The following is a 17204-nucleotide window of genomic DNA, read 5'->3' as shown; positions in this document are numbered from 1 at the left end:
TAATGGTTTGGTGAACTCTCAGTGATTGAGGTTCAGATCCTATCTCTGCTCGGAGCGGGCTCTGCTTCTAAGTTTGACCTTAGACAAATGAACATTTTGTGAGCACCTCATGTTTACAAAGCAATGGGGATTTTGTTTTTAACCCAGCAAATGATGGATGTAAAATAAAGAACAGATAACCCAGTTGATGTCATTGTGAGTGAAGAAGAGGTCTGAGGTGTGGCTATAAGATTAGGCAAATATGTTGCCCACATTTCAGATGTAGGTACTTCTAAAGATGTTACCCTCCACAAAAATGAAAAAGTTGGGGAGGAAAGGACAAGTTGAAGGAGCAAGAAGATGAGTTCAGTTTTTACAAAGTGAATTTGAGATACTGGGACGTACAACTAGAAATTTCTAATAATCAATTGTGGTAATAAAGTTTGGTGAGGGGAGATTGGACTCAATATACAGATTTAGATTCATCTGTATAAAGACTGAAACCCATGGAAGTAAACGAAATCACTAAGAGTTTAAAGGAGTTTAAAAGAAGGCTAAAACCTTGAGAGATGCACACACAAAGGAGGACATTAAGCCAGTGTAAAAGCCAAGGAAGTATCAAGATAGATCAGAACTGAGCAGGGGGCCAGAAGCTGAAGAGACTGGTTGGTGCCATCTAAAATGTTGCAGAAATGATAAGAGGACTAAAGAAAAAGCCTATCAAATTGAATGGTTGAGGTCATTTGGAAAGGGCCTTTTCAGTACAGAACTACAATGGTAAGCCAGATGACAAGGGGTTGAAGAAAATATGGTGAGGACTTGAAAGAAGAAAGGAAGGGGATATAATGATGATAGCTTTCATTGATATCGGGAACTCAGGGCAGCTTTTTTTTTTCTTTTTTTAATAATACTGAGGTAGGAGCATATATATGTAAGCAGTGGGAAAAGTACTTAAAGATAGGGAGAAATTTCTGATCAGATAAATGTAGAGTATATCCCAAGGAAAATGAGGAAGAAATAAAGGATACAAGTTGAAAGGTTAAGTTTGGGAAAGAGAAAGGTTTTCTCATTTTAGGAGGCCAAAAGAAAGAAAGGACAGATAAAAGGGATAAAAAGGTTTTAAAATATTAGGGCAACATGAGGCAAGTCACATTGAAAGGTCTCAATCTTTTCTATCAGGTAGGAAGTGAAATCCTCTGCTTCAAAGGGAATAGAAGTTGATTTAACTTGAAGAGAATTAAGGATGTTTTAAGTCTAAAAGAAGAGTGAGATGAAGTTGATTAAAAAATAAAAGGATTACTTTTTTTAAATTAGTATTTTATTTTTCCAAATACGCGTCAAGATAGTTTTCAATATTCATTTTTATAAAACTTTGTGTTCTAAATTTTTCTCCTCAAGACAGCAAGCAATCTAATATAGGTTAAATATGTGTAATCCTTTTAAACATATTTACATATTTGTCATGTGCAAGAAAAATCAGGGAAAAAAGCTACAAGAAAGGAAAAAACCAACAAACAGAAAGGTGAAAATACTATGCTTCAGTCTGTCTCCATCTCTCTCTGAATGTGCTTGACATTTTCCTTCCCAAGTCTGCTGGAACTCCTTTGAATCATTGCATTGTTGCGAACAGCCAAGTTCATCAAATTAATCATCACACAATCTTGTTACTGTATACAATGTTTGCCTTGTTTCTCATTTCACTCAGCATCAATTTATGTAAGTTTTTCCAGGCTTTTCTGAAATCATTTCTTGCAGAATAATATTTCATTACCTTATATACCATAACTTATTTCAGCTATTCCCCAACTGAGGGATATCCACTCAATTTCCAATTCCTTGCTACTATAAAAAGGATTACTTTAGCTTTGTGGGCCCAGGTGAGGTTAAATACTGTGAATTTTTAGTGAACCCAGTATGTTCAATTTTGTGACTTTATCCTTCAGTGTTTGGGGGCTGAAGCAGAAAATAGAACCAGAATAGACCATGATAGCAGAACACATAAAGGGATACTAGATAGAAGGATAAAATCTAGTTGAACTGTCTAACTATAGTAATGTAAATGGGGTTGTAAATATAATATAAAGGGGGAAAAATGAAACCAGACTTGGAAAATAAAAAGCATTGAGGAAAAGCATTCTTGCAACCATGGATGTCCCCTCAGACCCTTTATCCCCCTACTAATACTTGGTGATCTCATGGGTTCCTGTGTGTTTAATTATCATCTCTATGCAGGTGATTCATCTCTCTCCTGAGTTCTAATCTCACATCAAGTTTTTCGGACATCCCATAGGCATATCAAAATTAACAAATTCAAAACAGAACCATATCTCTCTTTCCCCTCACCAAGGCTCACAAGCTTAATTGTCATCTTTGACTTCATCCTCACCACACAAATCCATTACATTGCCACTGTGTTGTCATTTCTACCTTTCCAAGGTGTCTCATAAACATTCCCTTCTCTGCACTCATGCCAATCACCATCCTGCTGCAGGTTCTTACATTATCTCTGTGATGGATTTGCCTGCCTCAAGATCCTCCCAGACCATGTCACCACCCTTCAATCCAAACTTAAGGGGTTTCCCATTGTTGTCAGTCATGTGTGACTCTTCATGACCTCATTTGGAGTTTTTTTTTGGTAAAGAATTGTTTGCCATTTTCTTCTACAGATCATTTTTACACATCAGGAAACTGAGGCAAACAGGGTTAAGTGACTTGCACAGGGTCACACAGCTAGTGTCTGAAGCTGGATTTGACCTCTGAATGAGGAATTTGGGTGCTCTATCCACTTCACCACCGAGCTGCCTGGTTTCCTGTTCCTTACTGGATCAGACATAGTATCCTCTGGCACTTTTTCTAAGCCCTTTAAACCTCAGGCCCTTCCTGCCTTTGCAGTTTTCTCATACTTTACTTCCTTCACACACTCTATGATCTAATGACAAGGATCTCTTTATTTCTTGCTCGCCCTCAGCACTCATTCTTCAGACTCCTTGCCTTTCCAAGGGGTTGGGACCCCATTCTTAGTAAGTTCTTCCTGCTCAGCTCTACTCACTGGTTTCCATGCCTTTCTCCAAAACGAGTCAAACTCCAGCTTCTGCAGGAAGCCTTCCCTCTTATCCACTCTTATCTATGTTTGGGACCTTCATAGCCTTGTTTGTGTTGCCATCCCCATTCCAATGTGAGCTCCTTGTGGGCCTATTTTTGTCTTTAGCAGAGTTCTTGTTAAATGCTGTAATCAATTGTCAAAACAAAAAGGGTGTAGGCTAAGTGAGATAGATGGAGACAGTAGCCTTTCAGAAGACTTGTCTGACAAAATTTTCAGAAAAATAATTCAGGATAATGGTGAATGTGAATAAGTCACCAAAAAGGAAGGCAGAGTTTAGGTAGGAGAAGAATTCTATGATACTGGTGTAAAATTCATTAAAGGACAAAATGAGATTACCAGGGTTCAGTTGCTAACAATAATAAGATTCTGAACAGATTGAAGGGCAGCTGTGGAAAAAGATAATATTCTATATATGGGGGAAAGTCAACGTAAATATATATGGGACTGATATACAGAATATCTTTTTTCTTAAAGCTTTTTATTTTCAAAATATATACATGGATAATTTTCGACATTCACCCCTACAAAACCCTGTGTTCTAATTTTTTTCCCTCCCTTCTCACCCCCTCCCCAAGTCGGCAAGTGATCCAATGTATGTTAAACACGGCATACAGAATATCATGTGTAACTGGATGGTAGAGTGCACAGAGAGGAGAGAAGTGTGAGAAGACTGGAAGGGGTCATGTTGTGAAGGGCTTTAAATGCCAAACAGGATGTCATGTTTGACCTTGAAATAACAAAGCCACTGGAGTTTATTGAGGACAGAGTGACATGACCCCTACCTTCGGAGAATACTCTTGCAGCTAAACAGACATTAGACTCGAGTGTAGAGATATTTGAGACACAAAGACCATTTAGACCATTGCAACAGTCCCAGACTGAGGTAGTAAAAACCTGAACAAGGGTGGTGGGCTATGTGAGTAATGAGAAAGCGGTGTGTGTGTGTGTGTGTCTATATATGTATGTGTTTATACATTTATATGTGTGTGCATGTCTATGTGTGTGTGTGTGTGTGTGTAAAATATATATGTGACTCAGGATTTGAAGATACCCAAATTACAAGCCTGGGTGACTGGGAAGATGGCAGTATCCTTGAACATAGGAAAGCTTGAGTTCTGCTTCAGAATGTCTGGTTCAGACATTCTGGTTTTTGAGATGCCTCATTGATTTTTAAAAAGATACTGGAGTGATTTGCCATTTTCTTCTCCATTGTGCTCCTACTTTATTGATGAGGTACTGAGGCAATTAGGGGTTAAGTGACTTGCCTAGGGTCATACAGCTATTAAATGTCTGAGGCCAAATTTGAGCACAGATTTTCCTGACTCCAAGCCTGGTACTCAGTTCACTATACCACCTAACTATTTCCTTTAGAATCCCTAATCTACTTCAAAGCTCAGCCTTTCCCAAATCCCTGCTTCTAAATATGGCAGTGTCTTCACATATTTTTAAATGACCATGTACATTTATTTACTTTTTATATACTTTTGAATCTATTTATATGTGTATATTTTTCCCCTGATAGGATGTGATCTGTGGGCATTGGTTTATTTTTATCTTTACATTTTCCATACCCAGTGTAGCACCTGGCACATAGTAGTATTTCATAAATGCTTATTCATTGTATTCCTTCAAATAGAATCTGTTAATTGGAGACAATGTGTTAGGGGGGAAATGAAGATATTATTGTATGTGTAAGAGAAGTAGTATATCTGTAATGATTTTTCCTAAATCTAGTAAAGAGGGGACTGTCATAATATTGATGAATGGAGAATAAACTATTATGGGACTTCCAGGATCAGTCTATAGGGGAGGTGATTTCTTCCTTGACAAGTTTTACACCAGAATATTCCATAAAGCCTCTAAAGCAGGGATCCTCAAACGGCCCACAGGCCAGATGCAGCAGCTGAGGATGTTTATCCCTCACCCAGGGCTATGAAGTTTCTTTATTTAAAGGCCCACAAAACAAAGTTTTTGTTTTTACTATAGTCCGGCCCTCCAACAATCTGAGGGACAGTGAACTGGCCCCCTATTTAAAAAGTTTGAGGATCCCTGCTGTAAAGGTTATGTTCCAGACAAAAATTTATCACTATAACATCAATAATCAAAGGGTGATCTGTTTGGATCTTCTGAAGGACAATTGGAACCTGACCTTCACCATATCTAAAATCCTCTCTGCTTACTGACCACAATCCTATTGACCCCTTAGTGGGAAATATCGCCACTCATTATATGACCAACAGAGCAGAATATGACAGAATGGCCAGGCAGTAAACAGAAGATATACTACATAAATTGGGTTTTCATCAAAACCCATCATGCCATAATTTGTCTGGCATGGAAAAAGCTGCTTATGATTTTGAAGGGGTTAGAGGAAGGTAGGAGCTGATAAGAAGCAGGATATTTCCATAACATTTTATTCAATCTTTTATCGTTGTAACTTAAGGTATCTTGCTACAGTAGACAGAATTGATAATTAATAACATCTTTTAAGATCGTCATTGGTTCTGCAATAGTAACTCAAATATAGCACAGAAAAGAATGTACATTTTGGCATTTGGTCTCTGTTGCTTGAAATATGTAAAAGACTAATGAATAGCTTAATGTTATACAGGTACACATGACATTTATGTAGAGTCCTTCCAAAACTTCTCCTCTTCCTCCTCCTCCTTTGTAAAAAGATGTTGGCTTTTTCCATTGATATTTAATGAATATTGATGTTTAACAGTTTATAGGTCAGTCTACTTTAGTGTGAAAAGATTAGAGATTTTAATCAGGACCTAGAGAAATTTGTAGGGAAATACTTTAAGATGTTTTTAACTGTAAGGAGTTGAATAAGAGTCACTCAGTGAATTGGTTATATATTGTGGGCTACTTCAGTCTGCATTTGTTACTATGCTAATATAAAAACTTAAAAAAAAAAAAAGAGGGGACTGGCTATGAGGGATGAGGGATAAGGAAGAATCAAAGATGGCTTTGAAGTTATTAACCTGGTGAGTGGAAAGATAAGGTACCCTCAACAAAAGTGGGGGATTTGGGAAGAGGGCTAATTTAATGGGGAAAATAAACTGGATTTTGGACATTTAATTTGAAGTATCAGGTTGACATTCAAGTGAAGATTTCCAATGAACGGCTTAAGATGGGCCCAGAGTTCAGGATTCAGATTAGATCTGAATGTAAAATTTTGGGAGACATTTGCATAGGAGTGGAAATTGGAGTTATAGAGGAGTGATAGAATTATCAAAAGTCAGACTAAACAAAGAGAAGAGGGCCTGATGCAGCTCTTAGGGCAAGAGATTAACAATGACTCATTAAAGGAAACTCAGGTCACAAAGATATCAAGTTTAATTTAATTATTGTAGTTGACTTGTGTCTATTCCTGAGCAAGTACTTAACATCTCTGAGCTTCATCTAGAATATGAGAGAGTTGAATCTGATGGCTTCTGGGTCTACATTCCTGTTAATATCTCCTTTTTCCAAGAGTGGCTTGTGTCTATTCATGAAATATTTTGGAGCCTGATTTAGATTTTGAATCTGTAGAAGTTGTTTCCCCTCTATAAAAAATTAGGTGTGAGCTTCTGCTATTATAAATTACATTTCTCAATAGAAACTTTCACACAGGGTGAGCCATCTGGACCAGCAGCATTTGTTTAAATAGAAACAGGGGTAGGCATTCATTTTTCAGGTCTAAAATATACATTGTATTGATAGTAACTTTTATTTCCTTAATTTTCTCAATCCTCATTCACTCCCTAATCTAAAACAATATCGTTTATTAACCACCACTTCAAAAACTGCTCTTCCCTGAGTCTAGAAAACCTTTTCTCAATCCTTATCCTCAGAATCAGGATTGGCCCATTTATCCTAGAACAAGGTTATTTTTGATTGTCCTTCATTCTCCAACAGGACCGTGACATCAGGGAAGTGATGCTATAACATACAAGTGAATCGAATTTCAATGAGGGAGGGCTGTGCAAGTCACCTGCCTCATTTTCCCCATCAGAACCATCTGGGTTCAGTGGCCAGATATAGATCAGGATGACTGGAGATGGCCCTGGAAGAAATGGGAGACCTTGGCCTTTTTAAGCTAAGGTTTCCAACAGATCTCAGTTTGACAGAGGCAAAGCCTATTCTGTGTTTAAAAAACTAGGTAGCATTTGAGGCAATTTCTTTCATTTAGTCAAAAAAAAAAATCTAAATAATATTAGAGTCCTGTCTTAACATCTTTATTAAGGGATCTCTACTAAAAGATCTTCAGAGAATGAGAACTTCTCTATCCACTTCTGGATAGCTCCAATTGTTGAACCTCTCTCTTTTCTTTCATCAGGTCACCTTCTCACTATCCTCTTCCTCCTTACTTTGTCCTCTGTAGCCTAGCAGAAGTAAGGGTATCAAAGGTAGCCTTTGCCTTGTACTGTGTTGCCTAATCTGTCAGATGAGGGCTTGAAGTTAAGAAATATCTATTGTCCTTTCTACTTCTAAAATAACTTTACTCCTGTAATTTTCACTAACAAAAAAATCATTTTTAAAATCAAAAACAGCTCAATAGTATTTCTTTTTTTAAAATTACTATAGCTTTTTATTTACAAAAATATATGCATGGGTAATTTTTCAACATTGATCCTTGCAAAACCTTCTGTTCCAATTTTTCTCCTTTTTCCCACCCCCTCCCCTAGATGGCAGGTAGTCCAATACATGTTAAATATGTTAAAGTATATTCAACAGTTATTTCTTAGGGAGAAAGTATATCAATATTCCATATACATATTTTAATTTGAAATGCATTTGATTAGAGATTTATTTTAATATTTTAAAAAGCAAAATCCTGACATGGAAACCGGGTGGGATAGTGGCTAAGAGTCTTAAGAATCCAGGGAGACCTGAATTCAAATTAATCCAACTTTAAATATCTGTGTGACCCCTGAGCAAGCCTTATGTATAAAATGAAAGCTTTGGATCCGATGGCTTCTTACTCAATAATAGTTGTGGGGGCTGAGCGGGAAACAACTCTGCTGCTCCAGGGGCCACAGCTATTTGCAAGGCTTGTGGATTCAGAGCCCTGACTTTGAAATAGTTATGGGGAGCGGGGTTTGACTTCCTCCCAACTCTCTTTCCCAGGGTAACCTTGTTGCTTCAACTAGTCTGGTTTGCTTGCTTTATGTGTGGCAAGTTAGTTGGCAGTTGGTGGGAATGGCTGTCACTTCTCTATAATACTTACTTCCCAAATGATGGTTGTAGGGATAGACCAGAAATAAGAATCGTGGTCCAGGAAACGCTGCGTCTCCCAAGGGTTTTGTGTTGATCTCTGAGACAAAGTTGAATTTTTTTTTTAAGTGACAAAGACTTTCACAGTTTGCCTGTATATGGAGTGATTTTTAAGATTAAGGTGAATAGAAAAATTTGGCCATTTGGCAAGTGTGGCTTGAATATTTGACCCCAAAAAGGAAGCAAGAGAGTTATCTCAAGTACAGATATATCATCAATAGCTCAAGAACAGGCTGTTTATATGCCAATAAATTCCTTTGTGCTACTAGAGTCACTGAAGCAGAGGGGACTTCAGGAACTCTCCATTGTTATTAATAGCCCACATTTATATAGAGTTTTAGGGTTTGCAAAATGATTTATGTATTTTTACCTTATATGAAACCTACAATAATTCAGAGATAGATGTCATTATTACAACAGGCAGTTGGATGGAGCAGTAGCTAGCATACTGCTCTTTGGGTTAAGAAGAACTCATTTTACAAATGAGGACTCAGAGGACTCTGAGGCAGAAAGAGATGGAGAGATTTGCCCAGTGTCACACAGATTTGAAGGCAGATTTCAACTGAGTTCTTCTTGACCCAAAAAGCAATATGCTATCTACTGCGCCATCCAACTGCTTATATTCTTTTGCATGTCTTTGACTCCCCAGACCACCACTGTAATCAGGACTTCATTCCTTCACCTGTTATGACTATTGCCATAACCTTCCTACATCTAGGCTTGGAGCACGACAATCTATCCAGAATACAGTATTAATTCCTAGTCAGTATTTGATAAAAACCTGGAAAAACTAGAAAATAGTCTGGCAGAAATTAAGTAGAGACAAACATCTCACACCAAAATATAACAAGATAAACTCCAACTGGATATGATGCAAAAAAGTAACTATAAGCAAAGAGAAGACCATGGTTTGGGGAAGAATTCATGATCAAATAAGGGATATATAAGATAGATAGGAATAAATAGATTTTAAAAAGTAAAATGGAAATGGAAAAATGTTCCAAATCATTTTTAGTTAGAGAAATACAAATAAAAGTCCTCCCAACCTGAGGTTTCACATCAGACCCATCAGATTGCCAAAGATTATAAAAGGGGAAAATGATCAATGATAGGAGGAGTTTGGGAAAACAGTCACATTAATGTATTGTAGTCCAGCCATTTTTTAAAGTCTCCAAAATAAATAAACCTTTTAATTCCTTTTAATTCCGCTATACCACTCCTAGAGCTATACCCTAAAGAGATCAAAGAAAGAGGAAAAAGATAAATATGTACAAAAATATTTATAGCAGCTCTTTTCAATAACACTTGAAACTAAAGTGGTTCCCCCCTACTTATAAATATGTGTTATGTTAGTTATTTCTGCCATGTCTTGACACTTTGTGACTTTTTGGGGGATTTTTTTGGCAAAGATACTGAAGTGGTTTGCTATTTCCTTCTCATTTTACAGATAAGGAAGCTGAGGCAAACAGGGTGAAGTACCTTGCCCAGAACCATAAGACTAGTAAGTATCTGAGACTGAATCTACCGGCCCCATTTACAAATGTAATGGAATATCATTCAATAAGAAATGACACAATGGACACATTTAGCAGAAACTAGGAAGATTTGTATGAGCTGATGTAGAATGAAGTGAAGAGAGACAGTAACAATGATAACAACCTTATAAAGTAAAACAACTTTGAAAGACTTCAAACTCTGATCAATTGAATTACCAACCAAAATTCCAGAGGACCATCTCCTGACCAAAGATGTATGAACTCAAAATGTATAACCTACATTTTTAAACATAACCAATGAAGGAATTGGCTTTGCTGTGTGAGAAGGATGGAAGGAAGGAAAGAAGGAAATAAAGAAGGAATGGAGAAAGGAAGAAAAGAAGAAGGAAGAAAGAAATGGAGGAGGAAGGGAAGGAAGGAAATAAGAAAGGAAAGGAAAGAGGAAAGAGAAGAGGGAAGAAGGAAGAGAGGGAGGGAGGGAAGGAGTATTGTTTTAGTACCTGTTGTGTGCTGGGCATTGTGCTGTATTCTACAGATACATTATATTTGATCCTCACAATAAATCTGGGTAGTGGGTGCTATTAATATTTTTATTTTACAGCTGAGGAAACTGGGGCAAAGTTTAAATGACTTGTTCAGTTTCACACAACTAGTGCCTCGGTTCAATTTTGAACTCAGATATTTCTGACTCCAGGCCCAGTACTTTGTTTATTCCATTACCTAAAATAAATAAAACAATTAAAATTGTTTTTAAACAAAAGAATTCATGTTCCTCATGAATATATGTAATTTATATTTGCATACTACTTTAAAGTTCACAAAATGCTCTCTGGGTTATAGTAATTCATTTTTTTCTCACACTAACTTTTTGGTGAAGATAATATAAGTAGTATAATCCCTGCTTTATAGATAAGAAGTTGAGGTTCAGAGGGACTGAGTGACTTGCTCACAATGCCAGAAGCCAGGTTTGTGTCCTTTCTCTCCTGACTCTATGTCCAGTACTCATTCCACTTCATCATGATGATTCCCTGTAGCATAGAGGATAATTCACAGATTTCTTGGTCTGGCATTAAAGACCTCCACTCTCCAGCTTTAGCTCACATTTATTTTGCAGAATTTCAAATTTGGAAGAGACCTCAGAGACAACATCCCAAACAAATGTTATCCAGTCCTTGTTTGAAGACTTCAAGAGAGAAAAACTCACATCTCTGGAGGCAGCCACTTCATCCATGTTTCACCAACTCTGAATTAGTCCTTGTAATTATGTAATGTGAGTATAATCCTTCCACAACACAGCATTTCAGATATTTGAAGATAGATCCATACAGCTACCAGAATGATTTTCCTAAAGTGCAGATCTGACCACATCATTCCCCTACTCCGTGATTTCCATTGCTTCCCAATTTTCTTCAAGATGACCTATAGACTTCTTTGGCTTGTAAAGTCTTTCAATACATGACCCCAACCTTCTAGCTACCTTACAGACTGATTTTCTTCATGTTTTCTCTATGTAAGTCAAACAGGCCTTTGTACTCTTCCACCTATGAAAGGCATCCCATTATTTCTCCATACCTTTTTTCCAGAGGCCATCCTCCATGTATTTCCTCGTCTCCACATTTTAAAATCTCTCTCTCTCTCTCTCTCTCTCTCTCTCTCTCTCTCTCTCTCTTTTTTTTTTTTTTTCCCAAAAGTCAGCTCAAGTTCTGGGAAGTCTTTCCTGAAGCCCCCAGCTACCAGTACCCAATAAAATCACCTTGTATCTATTTTTGCATATGCCTATTTATATACATACTTCTACTGATAAGAAATGGCGAGGTTGCTGGTCCTAGGACACCCCTATTAAATTTCTGGCCATAGATTTTATGCTTCTTAAAGGCAAGGATTATATCTTATTATTCTTTGTACTCCCCTTAGTAGAACCAAAAGATCTAAGTTCAAATTCTGGCCTTTCACTGGCTAATGAGAATATAGTTAAAATACTTAATCACTCTAAGCCTCAATTTCCCTCATCTGTCAAATGAAGATAATAATACTCTCAGTACTTACCTCAGGGTTTTTGTGAAATTCAAATAAGATAATAAGTATTTGGCAAACTTTAAAATAAATTTCTGTAGTTTTCATCAGTAGCATTATTATAGAGGACTTCACCCATGACATGAAATCAATTAATGATTGAATGAATAGAAAAATGAATGAGTAATGTAAGTGAATGTGGTTATATTTCTAATACTTTTAATATTTAGAGAATATCCAGGTAGTAGCAAAGCCTAGTTCAACTGAATTCCCAGGTATTCTACTTTTGTTGCTAATATTTATTGTAACTATAAAGAGACCATAGAATCCTCATATTTTTGTTGTTCTTTGTCCTTCTTTCTGGCAGAGGACCATGACATCAGGGAGGTAGTGCCATGACTTGCAAGTAAATTGGACTTGAGGGAGGGAGAGTTGTACAAGGTCACCAGTCTCACTTTCTCCTTTGGATCCATCAGGGCTCAGTAACTTAATAGAGCTAAGATAACTAGAGATGGTCCTAGATTTACTGTGGCTATATAGAGACAGTAAAATCTTCATATATCCTGAGATAACAATCTTCCATTCAGCTCCTGCTAGGTAATGGTCAGTGAACGGTGTGATTAAGTCAAGAGTATTCAGCTAGAGTTGAGAGACCTTGGTTTGCAGTCTAGCTCAATATTTTACTAGCTATGATATCATCAGCAGTGTACAGCAACCCTAAGTCCCAGTATTTTCCTCTGTAAAATAGGAAGAATTATAGTTGTCATAAGGAGAGTGATTTATAAACCACTGATAAATCAACTTAAACTGTTAGCATGCAAAATATTTTAACTCTGAATCCTCCAGAACCTAGCACAGTGCACTACATGTAAAATCACAAAATCTCATATTTAGAAGGGAAGCCTGACAATAAACTAGCAGTAATTAAGTAGCAATTATATGCTAGGTATTATGCTAAGAATTGTGAATACAAAGAAAAGTAAAATTCAATTCCTGTTCTCAAGGAGATTATAATCTAATGAGGGAGACAACATGCCAATAACTATCTACAAACAAAATATATATACTTATATATAAACAATTAGGTGATGAAATGGATAGAGTGGCCAGGCCTGGAGTGAAAAAGACCAGTCTTCAATGACCTCAGACTAGCTGTAGGATCCTGGGCAGGTCACTTACCCCTGTTTGCCTCATAGCAAACCATTCCAATATCTTTGCCAAGAAAACCCCACATGGGCTCACAAAAAGTCTGATATAACAACAGCAACAACAACAATTCCTGATAATTGTCCAATTCAATAATGAACCATGTCCAGAGTTTTGAACTGATTAGAGGAAGTCTCCAAATTGCAGTGTCTAGATTAGAGCATAATGTGACCATTGTTATTTTGAGTCATTCATTGGGCATTTTAGTGGAGATATTTTAAAAACGTTTTATTATACTTTTAACATTTGTCAGCAAATATATTCAACCAAATGGGGGGGAAAGATTAAATTGTACATGAAACTGTAAACTTCTGTTACTTCTTAAATGTGATTATCTATAACAGAATAGTAACAAAATTTGTTTATTACTTGTTTCTGTGTTACCTTCTATTTTCCTGTCAACCCCTTAGGGTAGTTAAGGGTTAAAGGGTATGAGCGATTTTGTAGCTTACATTGTATATTTCTGTATTGCTTTTCAAATAAATTGTACGAATTCACAGCTTCACCTGCAGAATTTTATTGATCCTATTTTGCCCAATTACTTGGGTATTGAATTTTTATCATTTTTAATAATCTTAGATAGAATCTTAGAGCTGTTTTAAATTGCATTTTTCTAATGATTCATTAGTGCAGAATTTAAATACACATGATTACTGTCCTCTATTTTCAAAAACTGATGGAAAGTTTTTTGTCTTACCAAAATCATTATTACCTTTTCCCCACCACTTTTCCCCACATTCCACAAATCAGTTCATTGATTTGGGGCCCAAAGCTATTTAAAGGGCTGGTCATTGTTTGCTATTCTGCCTCTCCTCCTTGCAGCATGTCTGACTGCTTTTTCAACAAGTCTAATCCATTCAGATGGCCTTGTGATCGGAAATGTGACAGAAGGGATTTTTGGCTGAAGAGGCAGAGGGGGAACAGAGTGAGAAAAGGAAGGGCCATTTTTATGAGACTTAGACCTGCAACGAACCTATTTTAGAGGCCTTCAAATCCAACCCTCCCATCTTACAGAAGAGGAAACTGAGACCCAAATAGGTGCCCAAAGTCACACAAATAGTAAATGGTATTGCCAAACCACCATCCTCTGACTCCAAATTCAGCTTTTCTCTTCACTTCATAATTCTGGGAAAAGAGTTGGTTGGATTTGATAATCACCAAGATTTCTTCTGGCACTGAAATTTTGATTCAATAAGCCTTAAGGCATTTCATCTCTTATGCCTCACTGCATTCTAAAAATATTTTTTCCATACCTCTATCACCCTGGCATCTTCCCCCTCCTTTTATGTTTTTCCCAGTTTAATTCTCCACATAACATTTTCAACAATGACATTTGAATTAAAATCTTACCATATGAGGATCAATTGAAGGAAATACTTAACTTTATAGAAGAGAAATCTTATGGGTTGTATTTAGGAATCAGAAAAGCTATCAGGGAAATTGTACCAATAGACAGAAATTTTTAAAAAATATATAGACTTCAGCTCATTATAGAGAAGAATTTCTCTGACAATGGAATGGACTTAAGAGGTAGTGAGTTTCCTGCTATTACAAATGTTTCTACTTGAACACTTATCAGGCTTGGTACAGGACCACTGACCAGAGAGTTGAATTAATTGAATATATCAATCAACATTTATTAAGTGCCCACTATGTTCCAGGCACTCTGCTAAGTACTGGGGGAATCTGCCTTTAAGGAACTCTAAGGAAGACATTGCTAATAACAAGCAAACAAATATTCACCAACAAGCTACATACAGGCACTGAAATTAAGAGGGATCGGGGAAGGCTTTGTGTAAAAAGTAGGATTTTAGCTGGGACTTAAACCTCGATCATTAGTAGTTGGAGCAGAGGAGGGAGAACATTCCAGGCATGGGGACTTCCAGAAAGAATGTCCAGAGCCAAGAGATGGCCAATGTCACTGGAAGAAGACTATGTGACAGAGAGTAAGATAAAAGAAAATTGGAAAGGTAGGAGGGGGCTTTTTATAAAGCGCTTTGAATTCCAAACAGAGCATTTTGTTATTTGCTTCTAGAGGCAATAGGGAGCCACTGTAATTTATTGAATAAGGGAGAAGGGTGACATTTTTGAATCAACTTTTTAAGAAAATCACTTTGGTGTCTGAATGGAGGATGGGTTAGAGGAGAGATTTGAAGTAGGCAGATCCACCAGCAAGCTACTGAAGTGGACTAATAATCCATTGTCCGGTGATGAGATCTGTCCCAGGGTTGCAGCAGTGTCAGAAGAGACCAGGGGGCATATTTGGCAGGTGTTGCAACAGTGGAATCCACAGGTCTTGGCAGCAGCTTAGGGAAAGGGAGTGAAAGAAAATGAGCAGTCCATGGAGACTCCTAGGTTGTGACCCTGAAGATAGGGAGGATGGTGTTGCTGTCTATGGTAACAGGGAAGGTAAAAGGAGGGAAGAATTGAGAACATTTTAGAAGTGTTAAGTTTAAAATATTTAATTGGACCCAGTTGGAGATGACTGAAAGGCAGTTAGAAAGTCAGCAAAGATTAGGATAGGATAGATAGATCTGAAAATTATGACCATAGAGGTAGTAATTAGATCCATGGGAATTGATGAAATCCCCAGGAGGGGTAATATAGAAGAAAAGGGACAACTTTGATATCTAAAGGCCCTTCTAAATCTGAGACTTGACTCTTGGGGAATTTTCTCAACCTCTTGGAAGGGGCATTCCCAACAAGTGTTGGTAACTGTGAACCAAAGATCAGAGGCCTTGCTAAAGACATGCTAAGGAATCTATTCTGGTAATAGCAAATTCAGCTTCCTGGAGTACCTATTTGGCTTTATTTTAACCTTTCACAGCCAAACAGCAGCTGTGAAATCGGTGGCAACTTAGTACAAATAAGTAAAACTTTCCTCTGTAAAGGGAGAAGTGGATAAAAGGGGACTATATGAAAAGCAAATGCCACTAAATACATTCTAGTTCTAGGAGGTGGAGTGGGGAGTAGCAGTGAGACAAAGGGAAGAGATCAAATACTTTTTCTGTTGTGATCACAGACCTTCTAAACAAAATTGCACTTTCCTATTAGCAGACAGCAAGTGTTTGTTGCAGCAGTGGTTGAGACTATACTTATATTACATTATTATTATATTATTATAATTAATTTATATAAATATTATAAGTATATATAATATAATGTTTAATATAATTATTTAAACATTATATTATATATACTTATAAGTATAGTCTCAACTTTTGCTAGTGTCCTTTCTTGGGGGTTGGAGACTGTAAATGTTTAGCCACAGGTGTTGGGAGCATTGCTAAGATGAGGCCAGCAGGTCCTGGAATGCTTTTGGTCCCGTTTTCACTCCACAGCCCTGTTCAGCACGTTCATGCAGTCCCTATTAGTTATGTCTTGTTTGCACACTTCTCTTTCGTGTAGCAGAATCCTGTTACCCCTCCTGCCTTTTAGAAAGGTACCCCCCTATTTCAGAAATGGGCTTTAACATATTTATTACTGATTTTTTCAGTTAGCATTACGTGTGAGTTCAGGAGCTGACACAGCGGAATCAGTAATGCATGGGAGGCAGACCATTTGAAAAGCGAGCTTTAGAACGTTTATTTTATTATTATTTTTTTTAAGGAAGCATTAAGTTCGAGTTCAGGAGCTCAAACCCCAGTAACGCACGGGAGATAGTTGTTCTCACTCCGTTGCAAACTGGACTCAGAACCGGACGCTTCCAGAGGCACGGGGAAAGCCAGGAGGAGAGAGGCTCTGTAACCGCCCCGCGGCTCCCTCGTTCCCTTTGGGAAGGGTGGGAGCCCCCGGTGCGCCCCGCGGCCGACGGTGGATGGCCTTCAGGGCCCGGGAAGGTCCTGACACGCGTGTCAGTCACCGGCACACGGCCCTCGCAGCCCCTCCACAGGGAGGCGGCTGCAGGAGCGGGAGCGCCCTGCCCCCCGGGGGCCGCTGTGCTCCCGGGGGGCCGCTCGGCCCGGGCCGGCGCTGCCAAGTTCTTGCTAACCGTCCCCTCACACTGATGCTCAGCTGTGTATGCGTGAGACATCTGGGGAAACTGAGGCAGGGGAAGCGGTTGGCCCGCTTCGAGCCCAGGGATTACAGATCATGCGCCTCGCCCCCAGCACTAGAACGGGGGGGAAGCCGCCTCCAGTCTTCCA

At 38.0% G+C, this 17204-nt stretch overlaps 1 protein-coding gene across 1 annotated transcript in view; it reads left to right on the top strand.

The window, feature by feature from the left end:
* Positions 1-12770, top strand: part of RSF1 (remodeling and spacing factor 1) — a 135625-nt gene extending 122855 nt beyond the window's left edge. The window contains exons 16-17 of the mRNA XM_031961512.1: positions 9792-9845; positions 10955-12770. Coding sequence (XP_031817372.1) covers positions 9792-9845; positions 10955-11109 — 209 coding nt within the window. The 3' untranslated portion in view covers positions 11110-12770. The remainder of the gene's footprint in view (positions 1-9791; positions 9846-10954) is intronic.
* Positions 12771-17204: the final 4434 nt, after the last annotated feature.

This window comes from Sarcophilus harrisii, chromosome 3, assembly GCF_902635505.1.
Source record: "Sarcophilus harrisii chromosome 3, mSarHar1.11, whole genome shotgun sequence".
NCBI lineage: Eukaryota > Metazoa > Chordata > Mammalia > Dasyuromorphia > Dasyuridae > Sarcophilus > Sarcophilus harrisii.
This window is presented reverse-complemented; position numbering and strand designations above follow the sequence as displayed.